The sequence below is a fragment of the Acanthaster planci genome, linkage group LG16 (genome assembly GCF_054643075.1).
Source record: "Acanthaster planci isolate LZ-2023a linkage group LG16, COTS_SCS, whole genome shotgun sequence".
NCBI lineage: Eukaryota > Metazoa > Echinodermata > Asteroidea > Valvatida > Acanthasteridae > Acanthaster > Acanthaster planci.
In genome coordinates, this window is record NC_141792.1 from 7,746,642 (window position 1) to 7,767,886 (window position 21,245).

Below are 21,245 nucleotides of genomic sequence, written 5' to 3' on the forward strand. Positions count from 1 at the left end.
CTCGCGCTACTTTAATGTTCGTTTGTTTTATTTTGTTTTCGTCAAATTTCACTAAACAGTTTGATGGGCGCAACAGAAATTGCTTTTTTAAATGGATCATGTGAATAACGGCAGGACAGCTCCAAATGAATTTTTTTCATACCGTGGCTGAAGAATGAAAGTTGGATTGTTCAGTGGCGTAAATTTGTTCCGGAGAATTGGAGGAATGGGGGAGTAACTAACATTTCAAAAAATGCCTGGCGCGGTGGAAATTCGGAAAGCTGGATTGTGTGTGTGGGGTGGGGAGGGGTGGTTTTTAGGGGGCGCTAATCATGGTGTAGAAGTACGTCTTATCATAGACGAGTCCTTTTTCAATGATCTTACATTAAAACGGCGTAATTGAAAGCTTTTATAATTTTCCCTTATAAAGTAAGACTGAATACATGGTTGTAGAGAAGTTCACCAAATCTGCCCCCCCCCACCCTTCACCACAAAAAGGTGTGGGGGTGACCAAATAGCTCATCCAACTAGTGAAAGAGTATGGATTGACGGTGCTGGTTCTAGTCCGAACGGAGGGCTACTTCTTGGAAGACTAGGATAGGATGTGGCAGACATTAGGGCCCCTTTTTTTTGGGGGGGGGGCTTGTTGCCCAGGCTGCATTGCTGCCGTGTACAGGCCGAACTTAATGGTTTGTCTTGAAGAGCCATAATTCTCAGGATGTTGGTAACAAGGAAGTGAGACAGAATTGGTCCCCTGTTATTCTGTCCCCGCAACCATGCTATTCCACCATCCTAGGGGCGTCTTGCGGGTGGCAAGGGGGGCTTTCCCCTCGCCCGGAAAAGGATGCAAAATGAAGGGGAAAGGGGAAAAACGAAATGAGTTAGGGGAAAATCACCAATACTGCTTGAGGCTAGCTCGGAACTGACCAACTTTCACCGTTGTCAGTTCGTCAATTCAGCTACCGATAAGTTCTCCCCTTCGAAATATCCAAGTCACTCCCATGCATCATGCGGTGGGGCTTTGGTTAGTATGCCAGCATTGTTCAACATTGGAACAGTGCCGGCAGAAGAATGCTCTCGGAATGTGAACCCCTATAGGCTTTCGTTAAGCAGGCATATAACCAGTCTACACCTTAAAAGGTCTCATGCTTTCTTGAGAGGCCTGCTTGAAAAGAAGAAAACTTTAAAGTTGGATGGGCCTCGGGCCTGGCATCTTCTAAACCACTTGTGCTCTCCGCCAGCTTCGGCGACGACGTTTCCCAGGGTCTTATTCAAATGAGGCCTGCGTTGTCGACAGAAAATAAAACACTGTACGTGGCTATCCCCACCACCAAATATTGACACACTACCTTTATGCAGACTAAAGAGAACAATGAATACGTAAGAACAAAGCAAACATGAAAACATTTTAATGATAACTGCCCGAGGTTGCTATAGTCTCGTCTCTTTTTCCCAATGCCCAGACAAACAAAACATTTTGGACACAGCCTAATATTTGAACTGAAGTGGTTGAATGTTCCCACTGCATTTTCGTCTCTGGTAAAACTTCTCTGGCTTCTTGGGAACAGACGCTGATACATCTACATGTACGTCGACAACGTGCCGTGACCCAGGTCTTGGAAACTGCTTAAATTTCTGTAAACTTCAGCAGCTGTAATACAGATAAATAGTGTCAGTGAAACGTTTTGTAGCTCCATGGCGAAACAGGAGAAAAGTTTACAGTTGCAAATTACAATATCACAGATGGAGGGCCCGCAATAAATTTAAGGCTCATGGAGGAATTCACATTATTACATGTATAACTATTAACCCAACAGGCGTTGCGGAGGTTCTGTTGATAGCGATGCTCAACTGGGAAGAGAAGCCCCCCAACAGGTAATTGACTCCGAAATTCCGGATGCATTGACCAAACTGCACCCCAACCAAGTCCTTCTGCCTTGACCAGCAGTTCCGATCCACGATCCACCCGACACCCCTCCTCACTGCAACTCGGCCCCTCCCCTCGGAAAGGTCCCAGCCAAACCTGCCCGTGCGGATGAACGTATATATACAGGGATCCAGTTCAAAAGTCAAAATCCCGGCTGTTTATTTCTGCTCACTCTCGGCCCATAAAAATGACAGATAAGACGCTATCATTGCGGATAGGGCAATTAACCCCGACTTCATTTGCTTTTCCCACGCCAAATTGGCTGATTTATTAGTTGATATTTCGGCCTTGTTCACACACGCACTATCTGCTGGGGGTGTCGCCAATGATTTCGTTGAGAGGACAGAAAATAATGACGTGTCTGGTTCATCAATGGGTTCATAATGGTAATACTTGGACTAAAGGTAAACGCAAAAGGTGTGTATATAGAAGACATATCGCAATTGAAATTGCTCAATGTTTCCAAAGACAGCGGCCATCAAATTGTAAGTTTAATTTGGGTGTGTGTGTGGCTGCACTGGTTATAGAACGGAAAGCTTGAATACACAATAGAAACACAAAATTTCTGCCCAAAATTAAAAACCTCGGCGAATTTGGTTAACCTCCCCAGGCAATGTACTTTGAACTGGGCCAAGTTTTCCTAAGTGCGGTGAATTCTACATAAATGATGGTCTTTTGTACTTTATATCTGTCGTCACGTCTATGACAGATTCTAAATAAATACAGACGGGATATGGATTTAAAACATCAAAAATTGCTCATTGAAAACTTTGAATTAGAAGCTTTTATTGGCATGATTTCAGAAATTCAAATGAAAGAAGAGTTGTACAAGCGAGGTACTCGAGTTAAAAACCTATGAAATAAGTTTGCAAAATAAAACATTAGGGCCTACTTCAAATCTAATTTTGGAAATGCTTAAAAAAACCTAGCTGTTTTGGGTTTCAAAACCAGAGGAAGGCAATCGGGCTTTATTAAAAGAACAATTACTCCCATTTTGTGGTACGTTCGTTTCCTTCCCACAAACTGAAACCGAAGGGGGGTCGGCCAGGTAGCTACACTCATTTTGTTTGCATTTCCCACGCCTTAGCGGTCGATACAATGAAATATCAAGGACCCTTCACAGCCTCGTGAACACCTATAGAGGTTAGCATGATCCCAACACGCCTACCTGTGTGGCGGTAGACTGCGCGAACGCATAAATCAACAGTGGCCACTAATGATTAAAGCGGCTATCCCTATCCATATTCCTTTCGAAAACGGACAGCTGATCGGCCGTGTATAAGGACCAACGTTTCAGTCGGAGAAGCACAAAAGTCGTGAAAGAAAGTTGATCCTGTCGGTGCGGGACGAGGTTGAGACTCGATCGAGTGACTGCATAACAAACTCGTCAGCTCAGTGGGAACATATAAAACTGTGAGATCAAAGTTAGTCTCTCAGGACTCTCCAATATAGAATATCTTGAGTGTATATTTCATTTCTGGCCTTTTTAGAGGGGGCACCCCTAAGTAGGCCTATTGTGAAGAAATTTCGGGCATTGTGGGATAGCTTATCACGCATTATGAGTGATTGCGCATACACCATGCAAAATTAACATAAGTCCGATTCCCGGGCAACGCGAATCTGACTTATTTCCTTGGATTCTAGCAAGGGGCTTTTATCACCCAAAACGGAGGAATTCCTCTCAGGCTGTTTTTCGAAAGTCAGCGGATATTTTGCCGTTGCTGACCAAAGTTCCAAAACGATATTCTGTCGGTAGCTGGTTCTGATCTGTCCATATTATTGACGTCACAGTTGTTGTGGCCCACTTTCATTCAATTTTTGCTTGTAGTAAGAGCCATATTTCGACCTCAATTTTTCACGATAAGTGAAATTTGATCAAGCCCAATATTCCCATACATGAAACTCAAGTTTCTGTTTCTCTTCCAAAGTTCCCATAAAATTTTATTTCGACTCCATTTTCCGATTTTTTTTCTCGTGCAAAATGAACTCTTCCAAAATGCGCCCAAAATAACGGAATAATTTTCTTCATATTTTAAACAGGGTATGTGAGTTAAAAGAAAATAATTTTTTTTTAAAATTCGAAGACTTTGAAGAATTCCTTAATGCCAATGTGAGATATTCTGAATTTTCTTGAAGTGCTCCATGTCAGGATAAAATGTTGGCATCGAGGTGCGCCAAATTAGTTAGAGGACTCTATGGTCACGTTCATAACTTGAAAACACTGTGGGTTTGGGCTCAGTGTCACTCACTGTATGTTCTGACGGAGAGCTCCACATGTGTCGGCAGTATTACGAAACTGGTTATTAAAATGTGACCATCGACCGGTATTGCCGGCAACGGTGATGTCATAAATATGGACCAATCAGAACTTGGCCACCGGCAGAATATCGTTTTGGAACTTTTGCAGGCGACGGTGAAATATACAGCCTTTCGGAAAACATTCAAGTCTTTCAAACTCTTCGGTTGGGAACCAGACTTATGCAAACCACCTAGGCTCCGAAGAACAGGTCTACGATGAACAAGTCATCGTGTTTTCTTTGAATAATATGCGGTGTCCGGTGTCTGATTTAAACCCAAATCCAGGACCGCACTGCCCCTTTAAGGCGATCTGCTGGCTGTATATTACACGTTTTTATATAGACCGTTAAACTGTCAAACTTCCCCGCGTTATGAGGAATGAGCGACTGGCAATAATGTCGTAGGCCTACATGACAACCAGCTGATCGCACATAACAGCAAAACACTACAGTCTTGCCAAACTCTGGGGGAAACTTTGAATATAAATCATCCTTCTCTTGGCTTTACGGCTATCATGACAGGCCTTCAACGGATTGCTAGGCGGATCTTTCTTCTGTCACTGAAAGCATGGATCATGCTGAAGTAAATTATAAATGCATGCATGTAATCTAAATTTGTAATCTGAAATTTAAATAAAAATGATAACCCTGTGCGGTTTCTGTGGCTCTTATCCTAAAAACGATCCTGATAACAATTTTGTGCATAAATGGCGATAGCTTTTTAGGAAGGGGGGGTACAATTCCTCGTATATGTGCCTTTGTGTCCCATTGATTCCGTTTCTCATTTTTTTGACACTTAGTCTGCAATTTGGCGACTTTTTTATCAGTGTGTATTAAATTGAGCAAAAGCGTGGCATCAAGTTAGGGTTAAAAATGATGTTGCAGATATTTCTGCGCTACAGATTGACTGAATTTTGGGATATTTCGTTGTCTTCAATTTTCTTTTCTTTACAAATTCGTTGTTTGGTTTGCGAGAGAAGGTCTGTGAGTATACAGGTCTCCCCGTCATTACTTTTAATGAGCAGATCTGGCCTCTCAATTTGAACAGAAAACACATCCTACCGCTACTCTGTTATTGTGCCTTCCTTTGATGACGTCTCAGCGCCCTCATAATGCCATGAAAACTGAGAGAAATGCTTGTTTATTTTCTTTCAATTGAACCAAAAAGAATGCCATGCATTTTCACGTATTAAAAGGTACAGAAAGCTGCAGAAAAATGCGGTTTCAAGTGAAGCTACGGTCATGAACCCTGTAAATATTAAAGGGAGCAAATCCCGACAGCGTCTTTCCTTTGTCCGGATAACTGTTTTGAAATCGTTGTAAATATATTATCACAGTCGCCAACTAAAAGTCAACATGTACAAAGTTTGTACTACCGTCCGACCAGTCTCCCACAGAGATTTAAAGAGCAGCCTTAATTCCTTAATCTGCAGAGATTGTCTTCCCTTATTTTCTACGTCTGCATGTCAGCGACATGTTTACTGCGTGAACTCTCCCCGGCGCTCGCACCGCTCAAACATACAGAGATTATTGACTCCGGTGCCTCTGCGCTAGCGCCCACGGGCCGAGGGTTACCCCGCGCCCACTGCACGGTGCAGATATCGGTGAACAATAGCCCGGGCACGTGCATTACAGGTAAAAACTGCGAACAACCAACACCTGTGTAACAAACAACGCCAACGTGTCATTGTTGGAGGCCAGTCGCAGTCCCCATTGATAAAAAGGTGTCGCCAAAACTTGGGCCAATCGGCGGCCGCGTAATGGCGCCGCTTGGAGACACGCCGGCCGAGGTCCAGCCAATCGCGAGCCCCGGCTAACGCGAACCGCGAGGCCTCCTTTTTCTCATTCTTCTCCGTGTGCCCCTCATGTTTTGGCATGCGTTGCGTGTGGCCTAGCCGGCGCGATACGGGATGAATGCGTCGGAATTCAGCTCGGGCGAAGCGTGGGAAATGTCGCGAGACTGACTTCACACGGGCATAGATTTGAACAGAGAGGGACGGCATGAATGGTACCTTTGGTTTTAGGGGAGGTAGTTGTGTGGGCCAACGGCACGCACCCTATTATTTCACCTCACACCGCTCGTGCATTGAAGCCACATATCGCATTCCGATACAACAGGTGAAATACTTTCGGCACAAATAATAATAATAACAGTTTTTTCTCGAGCACTGGTGATGATGTTTATTCAGTGAAATCAGCTTGATGACAACTTGCCGCTTTGAACAATGGCTGGGGATAGAACTTCAAAAAGCCAAGAGAAGCGTAAGGTATAATTGCTTTATTGTTTTTTCTTTTAGTTCTTCTACTGTCATGTGCAGAAACGTATGGGTAATATTTATGTAAGCCCAGTGGCACCGTTACAGATTTGCAGTTTTATGATTTATCCTGAACATAGCCCTAATTAGGTTCGGAAAATTCCAGCTTACAATGCATTAATTCCTTCATCTACGATTGCGTTTTGTTGTTTTCCCCAAAAGTACGCATAGCTACAGACAAACGGTTGATCAACTTTCTGTCGAAATTCGGCCGAAAATTGGGTGAAAGCTTTCTCGAGGGTGGACGACGAATTAGGCCAGGGTAGGGATGCGCGCGACGGTCGCGTGCCCGTGGCCGGCACGAAGGCATACTGGACGCTTGCCTGTCCGGAAATTCAACACCCTGATCTAAGATGCTCTCTGATTGGATAAAACCGTTCCTCTGTGTCTTTAATGCCTGGAACAGACCAGCGAAGCGCATTGTTTTAGTAAAGATGACTAAAACTCGACAAAAAGAGTGGCAAGGAAATTAGGAAGCCTTTTGGTTTGAAACTTGCCAGGAAAATTACAAGCTAATCTTTCCATGAGATGATTTTCCCTCATATTATGTTTTATAGAAAATTAGGGGGAAAAGGAAAATGGCGTCATGAATACTGTTTACAAGTTTCGAGTGGAACAAAAAAGAATGAGTCACTTTATTCTGAGTCACGTTGGCAGATATTTTCTCTGCGGTAATTGTGGGTTCAAATTGAGTGGGCTGCAGAACATCATGGGTAAAAATAATTGCTTAAATGTAAAATCTATCGAGTATCTTGACCACCGTCTCTGACTCGTAAAAGCACACCTTTACAATAATCTTCATACTGCATTAGATTAGAAAAAAGGGGTTGGACGGATTCGCTTTGAGAGACTTCACATAAGTGGTAGCAGACACAATGATTCAGTCGTATTGTTTTCCCTCCGTTTTTCAAGATCAAAGTAAAAGTCAAATGGCCCTTTTTGAAAATCACGCCTTTTCTTTAAAGGTGCAAACGATCAACCTGCGCCGACTACGATGGACAGCGGATAATAAGAAATTTCCTTGTCTGTGTTCATATTAGGTCAGCCTGTGCTCTGAAGCCAAACATATTCGATAATCAGCGGAACAACAGTTTTACTTCAGCCAAAAATCTTTCATAATGTCCTCACTCGAAAGTTTGGCTGGTAATCTTGTTTTGCGTGAAATAAAACCATGGTGAAACCCTTCTGTGGAAGGAGAAATAACTGCATGCTTTGCAAGGAGTTTTGCAAGCTCATCTCATTTTGTTTTCTGTCTCTGACACTGTATCCCCCAGTCCTCGAAGCCGCTGATGGAGAAGCGGAGACGGGCCCGCATCAACGAGTGCCTGGCCGAGCTGCAAGGAATTCTGGAGGCGGCCAACAGCGGCCAAGAAGAGGTCAGTGTTTTCCCCAACCCAACCGAAACTTTATGTTTTCGACCCTTGACCGACTTTCCAGAGAATGATTAAACAAAGTCCTCTGGGAGCTCTCGTTTCGCGAATCGATTCCACCTGGAGTATGAACCCACGCAGATTGTAACGGAAACGCGACCACCACATCTTGCGGTCTCGGGGAGAGAGGTCAGACAAAAAGGATATAAAGTCACATTTCTTGAAGTTCACCTGTTGTTTCTTTGGATAAGATTCGTAAAAACTCGTAATTGGGAATGGATGTGTCGTGAAAAAAAGGCAGACGCTCTTGAATGCACACATCGAGACAGCCGGAACCCCGTGGCGAGGAGTGCGCTTTCTTAGTAACAATAACTGCAACATTGCCAAGGATGTCATGTTGCATGTCAACTTGTGCTGTTATACCCTCTTAAGGGGGGATTTACTGATGGGACTTCTTCGCTTGAAACATCAATTTAAAGTTACTTATTTGTGCAAACTCCCCCCCCCCAAAAAAGATGATGTCCTCTGTAGAATGTTTGTTCCCTTTCATTTTAGACAAACATGAATTCACCCCCCGCGATATTGCACAGAAAGTTTGAGCAGCAATGTGAAACTCCTGTTGCAAGTACGTACCCTCGTGTTGATTTTGCACTCCAAAATTACATGATTTGGGGCCCCATCACCAAAAGAGGAGTCGACAGTTTGATTGCCATAATCGTCAAGTTGCAACCCCTCTCCAAAAAAGTTCTCTCTATATTTCTATCGCACTTTGTGCGCGTGTGCATTGATGGTGTGGTGTGTGAGTGCAGGGCGTTCAGTCAAGGTCTACTGGGACAAAACGACCGTGCGACCCCGTAGAGATAAAAAAGCGAACAATGCGCTCACCTAGTATCATTGAGCGCCATGTCAACAATACAGAAAACTTCTTTTGTGGATGACGTTGAGCCAGATTAGGGTTTGTGGTCACCAATGAGGCAGTCGTTCGTCAGACTTTAGTCATGCAAGTACATGTACATCACTCAGTGTGACTTATATCACGACCACTCACAAAAGCTACCTCCCCCACATAACCTTCGTGACCCGGAAGTAAAACAAGTGATATAAAAAAGAAAAGAAAAGGGCATACATCCACAAAGAGCAGAGATCAGCAAAACACACTTTTAACCACTTAAACGTAACGCGAATTCTTTCATTGTTCCTTGTGACGTGTTAAAACAGTGCAGGTTTAATCAGTGCATGGTCAGGGCATGTTTGGTCAGTGACAAATATAATTTCTCCTGTTATAGCTGCGCACGCGCGAACACAATTACATCAATTGGAAGAAAAGTTTGTCATTCATCTGTCACATGCCAGTGACCTAGCTTTATCTCGCGTTTGTCTTTATCTTTAGACACCTGGCAGCCATTCCAAACGAGAAAAAGCAGAGATTTTGGAGCAGACCGTCCAACTTGTAAAGCATCTTCGCCATCAAGGCCAAACAGGTAGGGGCCGGTATGCATGCACTTCGAATGCGTTCCAGTGTGCTGAAACCTAAAGGGTGCCTTTCCTGGCCACAGATCTCAACAGAAACGGGCCACAACATGTCGTGCACGATGTTTGTACTGGGAACAATCATAACATATGTCAGTACCACACTGAAGCCTCAAATTCCCACGTCTGACAAACTGATTGACAGTTCAGAGACGACGGGAATATCATTTTGACATCATTTCTCACCAAGCGCACATGGACCGTGAAATTTAGGGCATCGTGCATACAGTGCCGCCGGCTGCTTGAAACTGTAATAATTGTGTGCGCAGCTCTACTCCCGCTCATCCCCTGTTGGTGCCCGAAAATAAATCCAGTCTTAAAGTTAGAAAGAGACAGGACACCAGTACTCGATCGAGCGGATATAAATAGTTCATCCTGAGAAGTGTCATTTTTATTCTTTCAGAGTTGTCTGGTGATAGTCATAAATTCGTCTTCATAGAGAAGTCTTTTTTTTAATATGTACAAGCTCCGGCCCATTGACATTCGGCCGTGCAGAATCATGCTCAGCTCTGAATTTTCTCGTTTTCTCCATTGAATTCCCTCTTGAAATGCCCGACAAAAGAGTTATTACGATTCCGTGAAGGCACGTAAGGAGATTTCAGAAACTTATAAAGTCAAAAACCTTCTTAAGGCAGGCGTAATAGCGCTTTTGTTCTTGTTATATCACTGCTATCATTGATTGTCAATATCCCAAATACGTCCCGACAGAGGTTGCGTGAGCTCGTTCCCATGAGGAGTTTGTACGCAGACACTCCACATCGTGTGCGCACCAAGATGACGTTCCGAGCAGTCCCACGCGATCGTTGATGCCCACCAAGCATAATTTTTACAACTTTGTCAAGGTGCCAATCAAAGCTCTCTGGACGCGGCCCTGTTAATCACGAACACGGAACGAATAAACAAAGATTAATGTAATAAATTTCTTTCATGCAAAGATCCGATCAGTATGCTCAGTGCTTGTGTTAATCCGCCTCGGCTGCAGGTAAGGGGACGAGATAATAGCTTTCAGAGCATTGCTTGTCCCCTGACAGATTGACCTCTAGTTTTTCGTAGGGTGGATCCACTTTGATTGACTTAGCAAGGTGTTTGTATAGGTGGGCATGCACTTAAAGCGGCGTCCAGCGCGAAGACAATCCAGTATGCATGAAATCATTAGTTTCACTGGTGCAGTTCAGTAAATAGACAAAGTGCACTATCACCGATCACCATCCTAAGGATGGAGCGATAGCGAGAGTCCGTGCTAGTGGGGCTGTAGTGGTTTTTGTACTCGGCCACCATAAGATGCTTGCTGTATTGAAGGCCATGAGGATATCCACTATGCCAATGCTGTGCTGTTCTAAGATATGAGAATCCAAATATCCAATGACAAGTAGTTCATGGATAGTCCCAATAGTCAGTTGACATAAAACTGACAGTCTTATCGAAGTACACGTATCTAATATTTCAGCGAAAGCTAATCAACTCTTGGTAAGGACCCTTAACTAAAATAATGGGGCGTCCGACAACTAGTTGAATTGATTCGTTGTTACAAGAATTTGACCGGGCTATTTCAATTTAACTTGCCCATACGATGGACAGAAAGAAAGTGCTATGCATCTATAAACTTCATTTCAATGAGAAATTTCACTTGATTCGTTGTTTTGAACCTTGTCAGGAATCCCCAATGACCCGATACCCCAGGCGCAGTACCGGGCCGGCTTCAGCGAGTGTATGAGTGAGGTGAGTCGATTCATGGAGGCCAACAAGAGCGCCCTCAAACCTGAAACGCGATCGGGACTCCTCAACCACCTGGCGGGCTCCCTGGTGCCGTGCAGCGGCACCGGTTGGGGTGGGACGGCGCCATTTGCAGCGGGCGTCAGCAGAGTCGCTCCCCGGGAGGTCGGGGTCAACCTCGGCAGGCCAGGTCTAGAACGCCCTGCGGGGGCACCAGCATCAACGAGCGTGCCTGTACATTCGCACACCTTGGCGACACCGCCCAAAGTTATCGTCCCACCTTTGGCCCCGGCCCAACAGCCGACTGCCCCGTCCATAAGCTCGCAACAAGCGGTTACCAGCAATACCAACAACGCCATTCCCGTAGAGCAGTCTCCCAGGAAGGGTGAGCACCCAACAGCAGCTTGCATCCCACCGCTGACACCAGCCACACCGGGGGTCACACTCCCGGTGAATTTTCCTCCGGCTCCGGCCGGTCATGTCGCGCTTGTGCTACCTGCTCATCTCCTGAGCTCATTTGTTGGCGGTCAGTTTGCAACTGGTCAGGTGATCCCACTGTACCACCAGCAGAGTGGTTCCCCTGTGATGGGCCAACAACGGGCAGTGACCGCCAGGGCACCAGCGGTACTCCCGGCCGGGTCAGTGGGTGAGGTTTTATCAAATCCCAACCCCGGGCAAAGTTCCAACTTCGACAACCAATGTGCACCCAGTTCCGGCACTGGCGGGGCGGGGCCTATTTTCGTTATTCCCGGCCTCAGTTCGGGATGCTCCTCAAACGTGGCATCAACTAGTGCAAGACCAAAGGCATCATCGACGCCCTCTCAACCAACTGGGCATGCCCTCAGAGGAGGGATCCCGGTACCGGCTTCCAACCAACCAACTACTCCAGGCAACGTGGTAACCATGGAAACAAGAAGCCAAAATGGCGTCGTCTACGCCCCCGCCTCTCTACCTATGCAGCTGTTCGTTGCGCCCTCTGCCTACAGCGGGGGCGTCAACGCTCCCTTCGCGAATGGTCTTTCTTTGCCGAATCCTTCAGCCTTTGCCTTGGGTCCTCATTGGAGGCCATGGGGTTGGGACCAGGACCAGAGTTAATCAGCTTCAAGTCCTCTTGAAGCGCTACCGATACAGTGGAACCAAACTAGTTTGGGTGTCCTAAAATCTCTTCAACACCAAAATATTGAGGCTCATTCCCAAATTTGTTAAAGGATCGGCACGTGACCACCAAAACCAAAAGAGGGTGTTCTGGCTCTTGTGCACAATTAAATTTGTCCTATGAATGGTTTTAGTTTTGAGCAACATTTGAGTACTAACTAAGTTTGTCGTCGCAATATCAACATTCACCGACTGAACGCACTTATGAATATTGAAAAATACGTTACCCATAAGAAAGATCACATTGAATTTTCTTCTAGTAAGCACTTGAGTAAAGTGGCTTTTTGTCGCTAATACTAATTGTTGTCACTGTGAATTAGGTTAAATTATTTACAATTATGCCAACTTATTAACGAACTTCATATATTTGGGAAATTTCTTGGTTTAATAATGAAGGTAAATACTCTATTAACACTAAATGTTACAAAAGGGAATTACTAGCTTGACGAAAAAACAAAGATCCCCTATGTCGGCTTCGCAGACGGTTCAAAGCTTCGCTAAAATGCGAGCGCCCTCTATAATTAACACTAATGAGGCTTGCTGTGTGTTGGCGTGATGTGCAGTGCAACGTGTTGTATACATTTATTTCTTACGCAACTCAGTGCTGTTTCTTTGTATGAAAAAATTGTGTTTATCAGATTACTTTATATTATCCATTATTAAAAAAGAACTGATTATTTAAGACGTTTATAAAAGTGACGGGAAATAAACAACTTCATTTGCAAATTCCTATTCATTTGACTCTTTGTAGGACGTGTCAGTATAACACATGTTTCTTTCTACCAAGTCAAGACAGTTGAAAAACTACAATCTGACAGTTACATTTTTTGGGTGGGGGTGGGGCTAAAATATGTTCATTTCTGCTCTAAAATTGCAATCAAGGATCGTGAGTCATTTTCAGGAAAGACAGTGTTGGAAATGAGGCGTGGGGACGAAAACCACGAACGTTAAGATTGTGTGAACCGAGAGAATGTGTGGGACAGTCGAACCTCACTAAAAATACAACATTGTGTTGGTAACAAGCTTGGCCCCAACCCTTTGTTCTTCAATGTTTTCATTCGTGATGATACAAGATTCCTGTTCTAACAGGGTAATCTGCTAAGGCCGAAGGACCTCTTGTTAATCAGGTTCGACTGTATTTCTAGGGATGGATTTGGCATGGTTGTCCTAAATACTATACACGTATAGCGCTTCACGGATCGATGCAATTCGAACCAGGAGCAGCACAAAAAGAAGGCTAGGAGAGACATGATAGCGACGAACAATTCTTCGAGAGTGCTCGTCGATATTTTTCTGGTTAAAATAATTTTGTTACACGCTAAACTCTCGGTTCCAGGTCCTACCATGCTAAACGAACTAGCTAACCGAGTAGCTCGCGATCGTTATTTTATGAGACACCGTCACTCACCAGCGCTTATCCCCATTCCCTCTGAAGAGGAATCCGATCGATTCTGATCAAAATGTGTCTAGAGGTCCACGCGGCTCACAGCCTAATAATACACGGAATGATCTCAGCGCACTTCCTTCTTACATCGGGCTTAACACCATCCCCGTTTGTCGTTTCGTCCTTGCTTCATTGTTTGATGTTTAAAGGCTTCTCGACGGTATTAAACCCTAGAAAACCTGGCCTGCAACGGGGGGGGGGGTTGGGATGTGGTGGCATGCGTTCGGAAATTCGGCTGATACATTTTTTGTTACAGGAAAGCACTATGCACTGGTTCGACTACTACAGGCTGTCCCAGGATTATCAAAACCCCGAAATTAATTATTTTTATTGACCATGAAAGTAAATGCAATCGGCATATTTTTCAGTAACAACTGCGCCATTCTTCCAGCTTTCAAAAGAATATTTAGATCACTCAAAACGGTCCACCAAACTGCAAATACGCTTGATTGTGTATACAGAGGCGTTTTGTAGTTTGAGAAAAGTGGAAATATTGGAGAGACGCAACACATTTCTTTTGCCTTTATTCCATTTGTCTTCGTTTCTTTTTCCTCTTGAACTTTCACTGTGGTGTGGATCTGTATTGATTATTGGGGATCAAGGCATTACTCAAAGCTCGTACGTTTGTATGTTTTTATTTGAAAATGTTTATTTGAGTGGTGCTGAACAGAAGAACAGCTTCGTTCTTGCAACCAAGGTAGTTTACCATTTTATTTTTCACTTTGCTCAATGTACGGAAACGGAAGAGCCAGGGGAACCCTGCAATTGGCTAGACCAGTTCTCATGATCTAAAATTTTAAAGCAAGCTAAAAGTATGGTAAATATTATTGTTGAAAACCAAAACCGGTATCGGTCATTTTCATAGTCAAAAATAATAAGTTGTTGGGATCTTATAATTCTAGGACAAATGTACACGGGAAAATGCAACTGTCAGACAGAAGGATGTTTTCACATCATTATACTTAAGTTTAGGAGAGGAATCAATGTTCAAGTTTGAAAACGGAATTATGAATTGTTAATGACCTTGGCTGGATATTGATCATGGTTAGAATAAAGTTGACGATGATGCAAAGGGTGATAGTTGTGAGGTGCACATGTATAAATTGAAGGCGATGGCCACATAAAGAAAGATATTGACAGGGATAAATAATGGTGACAGTCGAGACGATGACAACACAACAGTGACAACCGTCGTGGCCCACCACCTGGAATGGTGATGGCGTCCCCAAATCCCTCCTTTGCTCGTTACCGCATTAAATAATTAGGCCTAAGTGAGACGAGGGTCGGCATTCACCCCATGATGGTCGAACATCATCTAATGCTATTCCCAACATCTTAACTTCATCGACCGCCTCTTCCAAGCAGCAGGTACAATCTCCCAGCTTAGTGGGCAAGCCTGATGATGCGGCTTTGTAGGCGAGTAATTGATGGATACTGCGGCGTGATGAAGAAAAAAGTAATCGACCGATGATGATGGAAAGGGGGTACGAACATCTTCAGATAATTTGATCATACATTCATTCGTCAAATGTAACGTACATTTGCCAATTAAAAGTTGTAAACTTGTTGATCAGAAACAAGGAACATTAAATTAATTAATTTACCAAAATCATACATGGCTGCCCTCTCCAACTAAATGTAGTGCAAAGTGATCTGACAAGTGCACCTTCGAGTGACAAAATGCTTCTCTTGGTATATCCACGAGCCTAAACAGGAAGACGACGGCCTTAACACTGTCAAAAACTAGCGCAAGAAAGTGGTCTTTGTCAACAATTACCGCTGGTGAGATTTGATGCATCCGTGCACTTTAGATTTACGGGTTTTCGTATGAACAGTGCAAAAAGTATGAAGCCATGTTGACTTTCTTCACTGCGAAGTAGAACAATTCGATTGAATATATGAAATGCGTAGTTTCCGCGCTCATTTCAGATCGGCGAAACACAGACCAGGTCCAAGAAGAGGAAAAGTCGATAATCGAAAGGCATTGCTTTGCCGGCGTGGATAGCCCGACTTAAAAAGAAAAACAATCGATCATGTCGGAAATCACCTGCGAAAGTTGGCAAAACAGTACCCGCGGGCAAGCCAACCGGTCGAAGCAGAAAAACAAGACAACTTGACGAATTAACTTTTCTTGGCGGGAGCAAGGGAGATTCTTTACAAAGGCGGCAAATCGCCCGGCACCTCATTTTGTTCCGATCCACGCGTCATCAATGGATCGATACATGCATGCTGCACCATGTTTTACCTGTAGCTATCAACAACAGCATAATATATTTACAGCGTTCGATATTACCTCATTCAGTAGCTACAGTCACTTCCACAAAACAAGTCTTTTCGAAATCCCTGTCTTTTTTGAACGACAATTCAGTCTTAAGCCTATTTTAGATATCAACAATCATGCGGCAAATGACCGTAATTATATCCCATGCTGGTACATTTCTATACGCTAAATGGGCTGCTCATTCGTTTCTTGAAGAGAGTTCATGTAATGAAGCGGTGCTAGAAGAAAGTCTCCCGCATAGAGCAGTAGACTAGTTCTTGTACTAAATTCCCCTTAACAATGTTTTGAAGCCTCAGACCTTTGCGTTGGGTCTTCAATTACACAATTAATGGTGTTAAAGGGAGATTCGTGTGGGGGCCCGGGTCTTTAGTTAGGAAGAGAGGGGATTACATCAGTATCACTGTTGGTACAACAATGCCGCGGGCATGCCAGCAGATCGAACCGAGGACCAAAGCCTGGCATCGACTCGTTTTAGCCGAAGAGAGAGAGAGAGAGAGAAAAAAAAACCCGGCACGGCTTGCAAACAATTCCCATTAAGAATTCTCCCATCAGGATAGTGGCGCACTGCGTAGAAAGAGGTATATTGAACGTTCCATCATTGTGCCGATCATTAGTCAAGCGAGAATCATTTTGTGACAACAACATGGAAGGGGGATTTGCCAAGGGGGGTTGCCGCGCATTCCCATACGGACATCATGTACAGTACATGTACAAGACCGTGCGCGCCCGGATCCGAGGTAGGGTGGGGCGGTGGATAGGGGTCGTCAAAATTCAGCATGTATGGACAGTTTTCCGCAAACGAATGTGGGTTTGCGAGCTGGATTTGAACTCATGTCTAGCGTGCACTTTATAATGCGTTCGAATCAGACTGAGCTCGTCAAAAAATGGCGTGGTGATATAGGGTTCCTTCACCCAGGTACACACCCCTTCCGAATTATACCAGGCACGAAATGGGACAGAGGGGTACCCCCAACAAGTACAATCCCCATACACACTCCGGCCTATTGTCACTTAACACATCCCAAGGGCCTTCATGTCTGAAAAGAATTCCTGAGATACCAGCGTATGATGACCGACACAAAGGGGGTGGGTTCTCTCTGTCCAATAGTTTGCTTCATATGCTGCGAATGCTTGGCTTCCGTCGGATATTTACCAAGCATGGAAACTTGAACACAAACCGCCAAGCATGACCGCTTTATTATGGAGTCCCACATTCATATGCGATTGGACCCCCCCCACGCATTATACAGTCCCTTTTACGCCTAGTCCCAAATAGATCTTGTTCCTTGTTAAGCACCCTGAAGATCTTGTCGTCCCAGGTTTTCGCACTTCATTCGTTTTGAGCACGGTACGATTACTCGTGTAATTCACCCTTGTCGTTCAACAACCCGTTAAAATGACCAGGGTACCAGTGGAGGTCCAAGAAGGGAAGTACAAGGCTCAACACAATGCAGATTTCGGGGGGGGGGGTTGCGTGAGCCAAAGCCATCTCCACTGACAACCTGCTCCGTGGGGAGATGAGCTTGAATGACCTAAGTTTAAAAGGCAATTTAAAAGAAGCAACGGCGTTATGGAATTCGGACGGCTGCAGGGAGACGGGAAAGTCATTTCTAATCACATGCCTGAGACTGAAAATCAACGTTGACACATACAGAGGGCGAAATCTAGTTCTTTTGAGATCCACATGTAAGATAAAGATCGTGTAAATTGAGACAAGTGTGGCTCCTTGCATTTTGGTGCACGTGCTGCAAACTGAAATTTAGCGATCGCGATCCGCGCAAAGCGCGAAGTGAAAGTTTCCGGAAATTATGTGAGCGAGCGCGTCAACAGAGCGCCCCCATGCGACTTGCCATAAAGCAGACAGGATTCTGTTCTTCTCCAAGGCAGCGTGCGAAGGACGTGGGTACGACCGGCCGTAACACGAGTGCCTATGGGAAGCCGTTCGCTGCAGTTGGTGGCGGCTTCCAAAGGCGAATGTGTTACTTGTATATTTAACAGCTGGCAACTAGTCGTAGCTGTTAACCTATGGCTTACCGTCCACACAAAAGAAATTACAAAAGTCAAACGCAGGTGAATCAGGAAGCCCGTTCTTGACATGGGTTTCTTGTTCTCACGCTACCGGAAAACTCGTGAGATTTTGATTTGTGAACTTACAGCTAGAAGATATAGCGAGATGGCTTTCAAAGCCTGAGACAATGGGAAATTTTGCAAAATTCATATAAATAATTTTCTCTAACACTGAAATGAATGTTCCTTTTTAAATAGAACGAATTCAGCTCCGTTATCCAAAATCAACCCTCGAAGAAGGTACGTGGACGCCGCCATGCCAGTTGTCACTGTCAGCGATAACCGGTTGTACGTTCCCGGCGTTCGAGCGACCGACCCACGAACAACAAATCGAGCTTTTCATGGACACAAGCCGCCTGAACTCAGCCTCACACTTTGCGAAAAAAATACTGGCCCTCTTTGAAAGTGTAAGGACTCCATTTTGGAGCCAAACCTGACACCAGCCACGAGTCATAATTTTGCACATTTTAGCCACCCATACGAACAGTGAGCAACATGAGTCTATTTCAGTCCATTTCAAAACTTTAATTAAGCTTTTAACATACGAACTTTATAACAGGTTATATTTCAGATGTTTACATTTACTTCGTGATCGACAGAAGCGTTTCTCTGCGAGAGTTCCCTATTTTAGGATGCGCACGCCTCTGTCTGTCAAAAACTGGCAGAAAACAGAGGGCTTAAAAACGTGCAATAAGATATCGATGGACGATATTGCCTGCGGCGATGGAAATGCCTCAGGTGGCGAACACTCTTTATTCCTTTACCTGTCCGCCCGGCAAACAGGTCAATTTTCGGCTTTGAATCTTCGTTCGATCCGTGTGTCTCCCCGCGGGAATGTTGGGGCTGCCCGCCAAGCGGTTGACACAACACGTGTCAACGTCAGGACAATACTGTAGATTTCTACTTCGATCTGCTCCAGGACCAACCTTTTCAAAGGACGCCAACTTGGTGTTCGAAACTTTGCATGGTGGTGGTATCAACCATAAGAGACCTTATTCGCGGGGACGCCATGTTGGATCTTGTTCCCGAATCTATTCAATGTACATGTAACCTGTTAAATGGGGTGGTGCCGTTTGGGTTCCAAACCTCAATTTCAATTTTGTTTAAAGTGTTGCATGAAACACTTTAGATATTATTCATCGCTAATTTTAAATAAGGCCAACCAAAATCTGGCGTGAATGTGTATGTACTTTTATTTCATCGGTGTTATTTTTATTCTCAGGTTCCCACCACGAAAAATCTTACCTCACTTTCAATTCAAGATGGCTGACACTTGAATACAGTTTTCGACGGTGAAGATTTGCGGGTGCACTATGCATGGCCGGATCCAGACCCCATTCTTTTTTTGGGGGGGGGACAAAACAAGAAAGCAGCGTCCCCGGTGAACTTTTCCATTGGGTGATTGGACCAGTCACATTTAAGCAGCTGCTCAGAAACAATTTCCTGAACAAAATGGCTCTGTCCATACAAAACAACCCCAAGACACTTAATATCTTCGCTCTGATTTATTAAAAAATCCTCCTTTTTGGGGGGTGGGGAGGCTGCATTGCCCCCATTGCTCTCCTGATCCGCCCTTGGCACCATGTAACTATCTCTTTTAGGAAGATGTATGGTTCTGAAAAGTAACTTGGTGTTCTGCAAGTGCGAGTAGTGGGATTGATTGTAATAGCTGTTTTAAAGGTTCCATATTACTCGAAACTATGATCGTGTTTCCATTAATAGGAGAAAAACATGCCGGGGGGGGGGAGGATCAGCGACATGAACGCAGACGGGGGAGCTATACAATCAGGGCCTTACGACCACAACCGCCATTTTGACAATCAAAATGAGACAAAAAAGGAAAATATTGGGGTGTGAAGCGACGAGCAATGTCAGGCCCTTTCCACCGACCCCTCCTTGTCGAGAAAGGGGAGAAGACACTAACATTTGCAAAGTCTGATGAATCCAGGTGAAAACGTCTGTGACTGTAAGTCCAGGTGTGCTTGTATTCACATCTTGTCAGCGAGAAGTGTGATTTTGTTTCTTTTCCACTATACATATCACCGGGCCTCGAGCACAGTGTTAGAAAGAGCAGTGCTATTTAATTAAAACACTTTTTGAAATTCACTTTTGAAATCCAATTTTTAACAACAAGAAAAAACTGATTCCGCACACTGTTTATTAACAATAAGCACCTGTACCCGGGCCGCTCACCTGCGATGACTTCAACAATAGGCGGACTTCGAGCGCCAATTCACGGCGCCTTTTGTTCTGAGAAGATGGCACCGGTCCAACACACGCGAAGCCGGATTAGCCACCACAGGTACGTCAAAGGAGGAACGGCGCTGATCCACGTGGGAACATTACGGGAAGAATGGGTGGTTATGGATCGGTTTTGGGCGATCGAAGCCACCTCATTATTAAGGCCGAAGGACAGGGACAGAGACAGGAGCCTGTGTGATGGTTTGGCTGAGGCCGGGGATGAATGGATCATTTCTGAGTCTTCAATAGACTCGACTTGTTCTTTTTGTAATCGCTGCCAGGTATATACTTTACGTTTCTAAGGAATAATGAAAAAGCCTGTGTGGCAATACGTCTGTACGTACAAAGAGAAAACTAAATTTTGAAGCAAATTCTATAAAGGGAGTGAATGTCTGTATCCGTTTCGGCTAAGAACGTAGCGAGTACTGGGACCTATTCCTGGATACTGAACGAACACGACAAAGTTGTAGAGTCTGTTCTTTTGAACTCACAGTCCTGTTTTTCCTACATGTGGCTGCTAAAATTGTTGACCGTCGGCAAAGAGCAAGAGAATAATTCACAAAGTATTAACTTATAAATCCCGCGTAGCTATCAGAACACCAGATAATAATACACACACTTCTAAAAAGTCAATGACAATACAACCCCATTTAAAATTAAAGGAACAATGTCCATTTTGAACGAATTGGTGGTAAAATCGGGGAAGACCAAGCAAAAGGTGATATTTCCGTAAACGTTAGCCGCCCATACACAATTTAGGCAAAACGAGAGTGGTCTATACCCTCTTTTGAGTAGAGCATGTACCCCCTTTTGTTTGAAATTTTGGGTGCACCGTTTTGCTAGTTTTTCGATTTCTCATTGGTCACTCAGATCGCTCGATAGCATTTTCCCACCTCCAAGGCCGGATTTGGAGGATGGGGAGGGAA

At 44.4% G+C, this 21,245-nt stretch overlaps 1 protein-coding gene across 1 annotated transcript; it reads left to right on the forward strand.

Moving 5' to 3' along the window:
- Positions 1 to 6,059: 6,059 nt before the first annotated feature.
- On the forward strand, positions 6,060 to 13,012 carry LOC110986587 (uncharacterized). Its single transcript, XM_022248562.2, has 4 exons — positions 6,060 to 6,470; positions 7,793 to 7,894; positions 9,279 to 9,369; positions 11,073 to 13,012. Exons 1-4 carry the CDS (start codon positions 6,429 to 6,431, stop codon positions 12,224 to 12,226), a joined length of 1,389 nt encoding a protein of 462 aa, XP_022104254.2. The 5' UTR covers positions 6,060 to 6,428; the 3' UTR covers positions 12,227 to 13,012.
- The last annotated feature ends 8,233 nt before the right edge of the window (positions 13,013 to 21,245 follow it).

Bases quoted from the DNA above. Each gene is read 5' to 3' on its own strand.
- LOC110986587 (XM_022248562.2), top strand. From the start codon at position 6,429: ATGGCTGGGGATAGAACTTCAAAAAGCCAAGAGAAGCGTAAG. The intron at 7,895-9,278 runs GTCAGTGTTTTC...CTTTATCTTTAG, and splicing joins CCAACAGCGGCCAAGAAGAG to ACACCTGGCAGCCATTCCAA. The intron at 9,370-11,072 runs GTAGGGGCCGGT...GAACCTTGTCAG, and splicing joins TCGCCATCAAGGCCAAACAG to GAATCCCCAATGACCCGATA.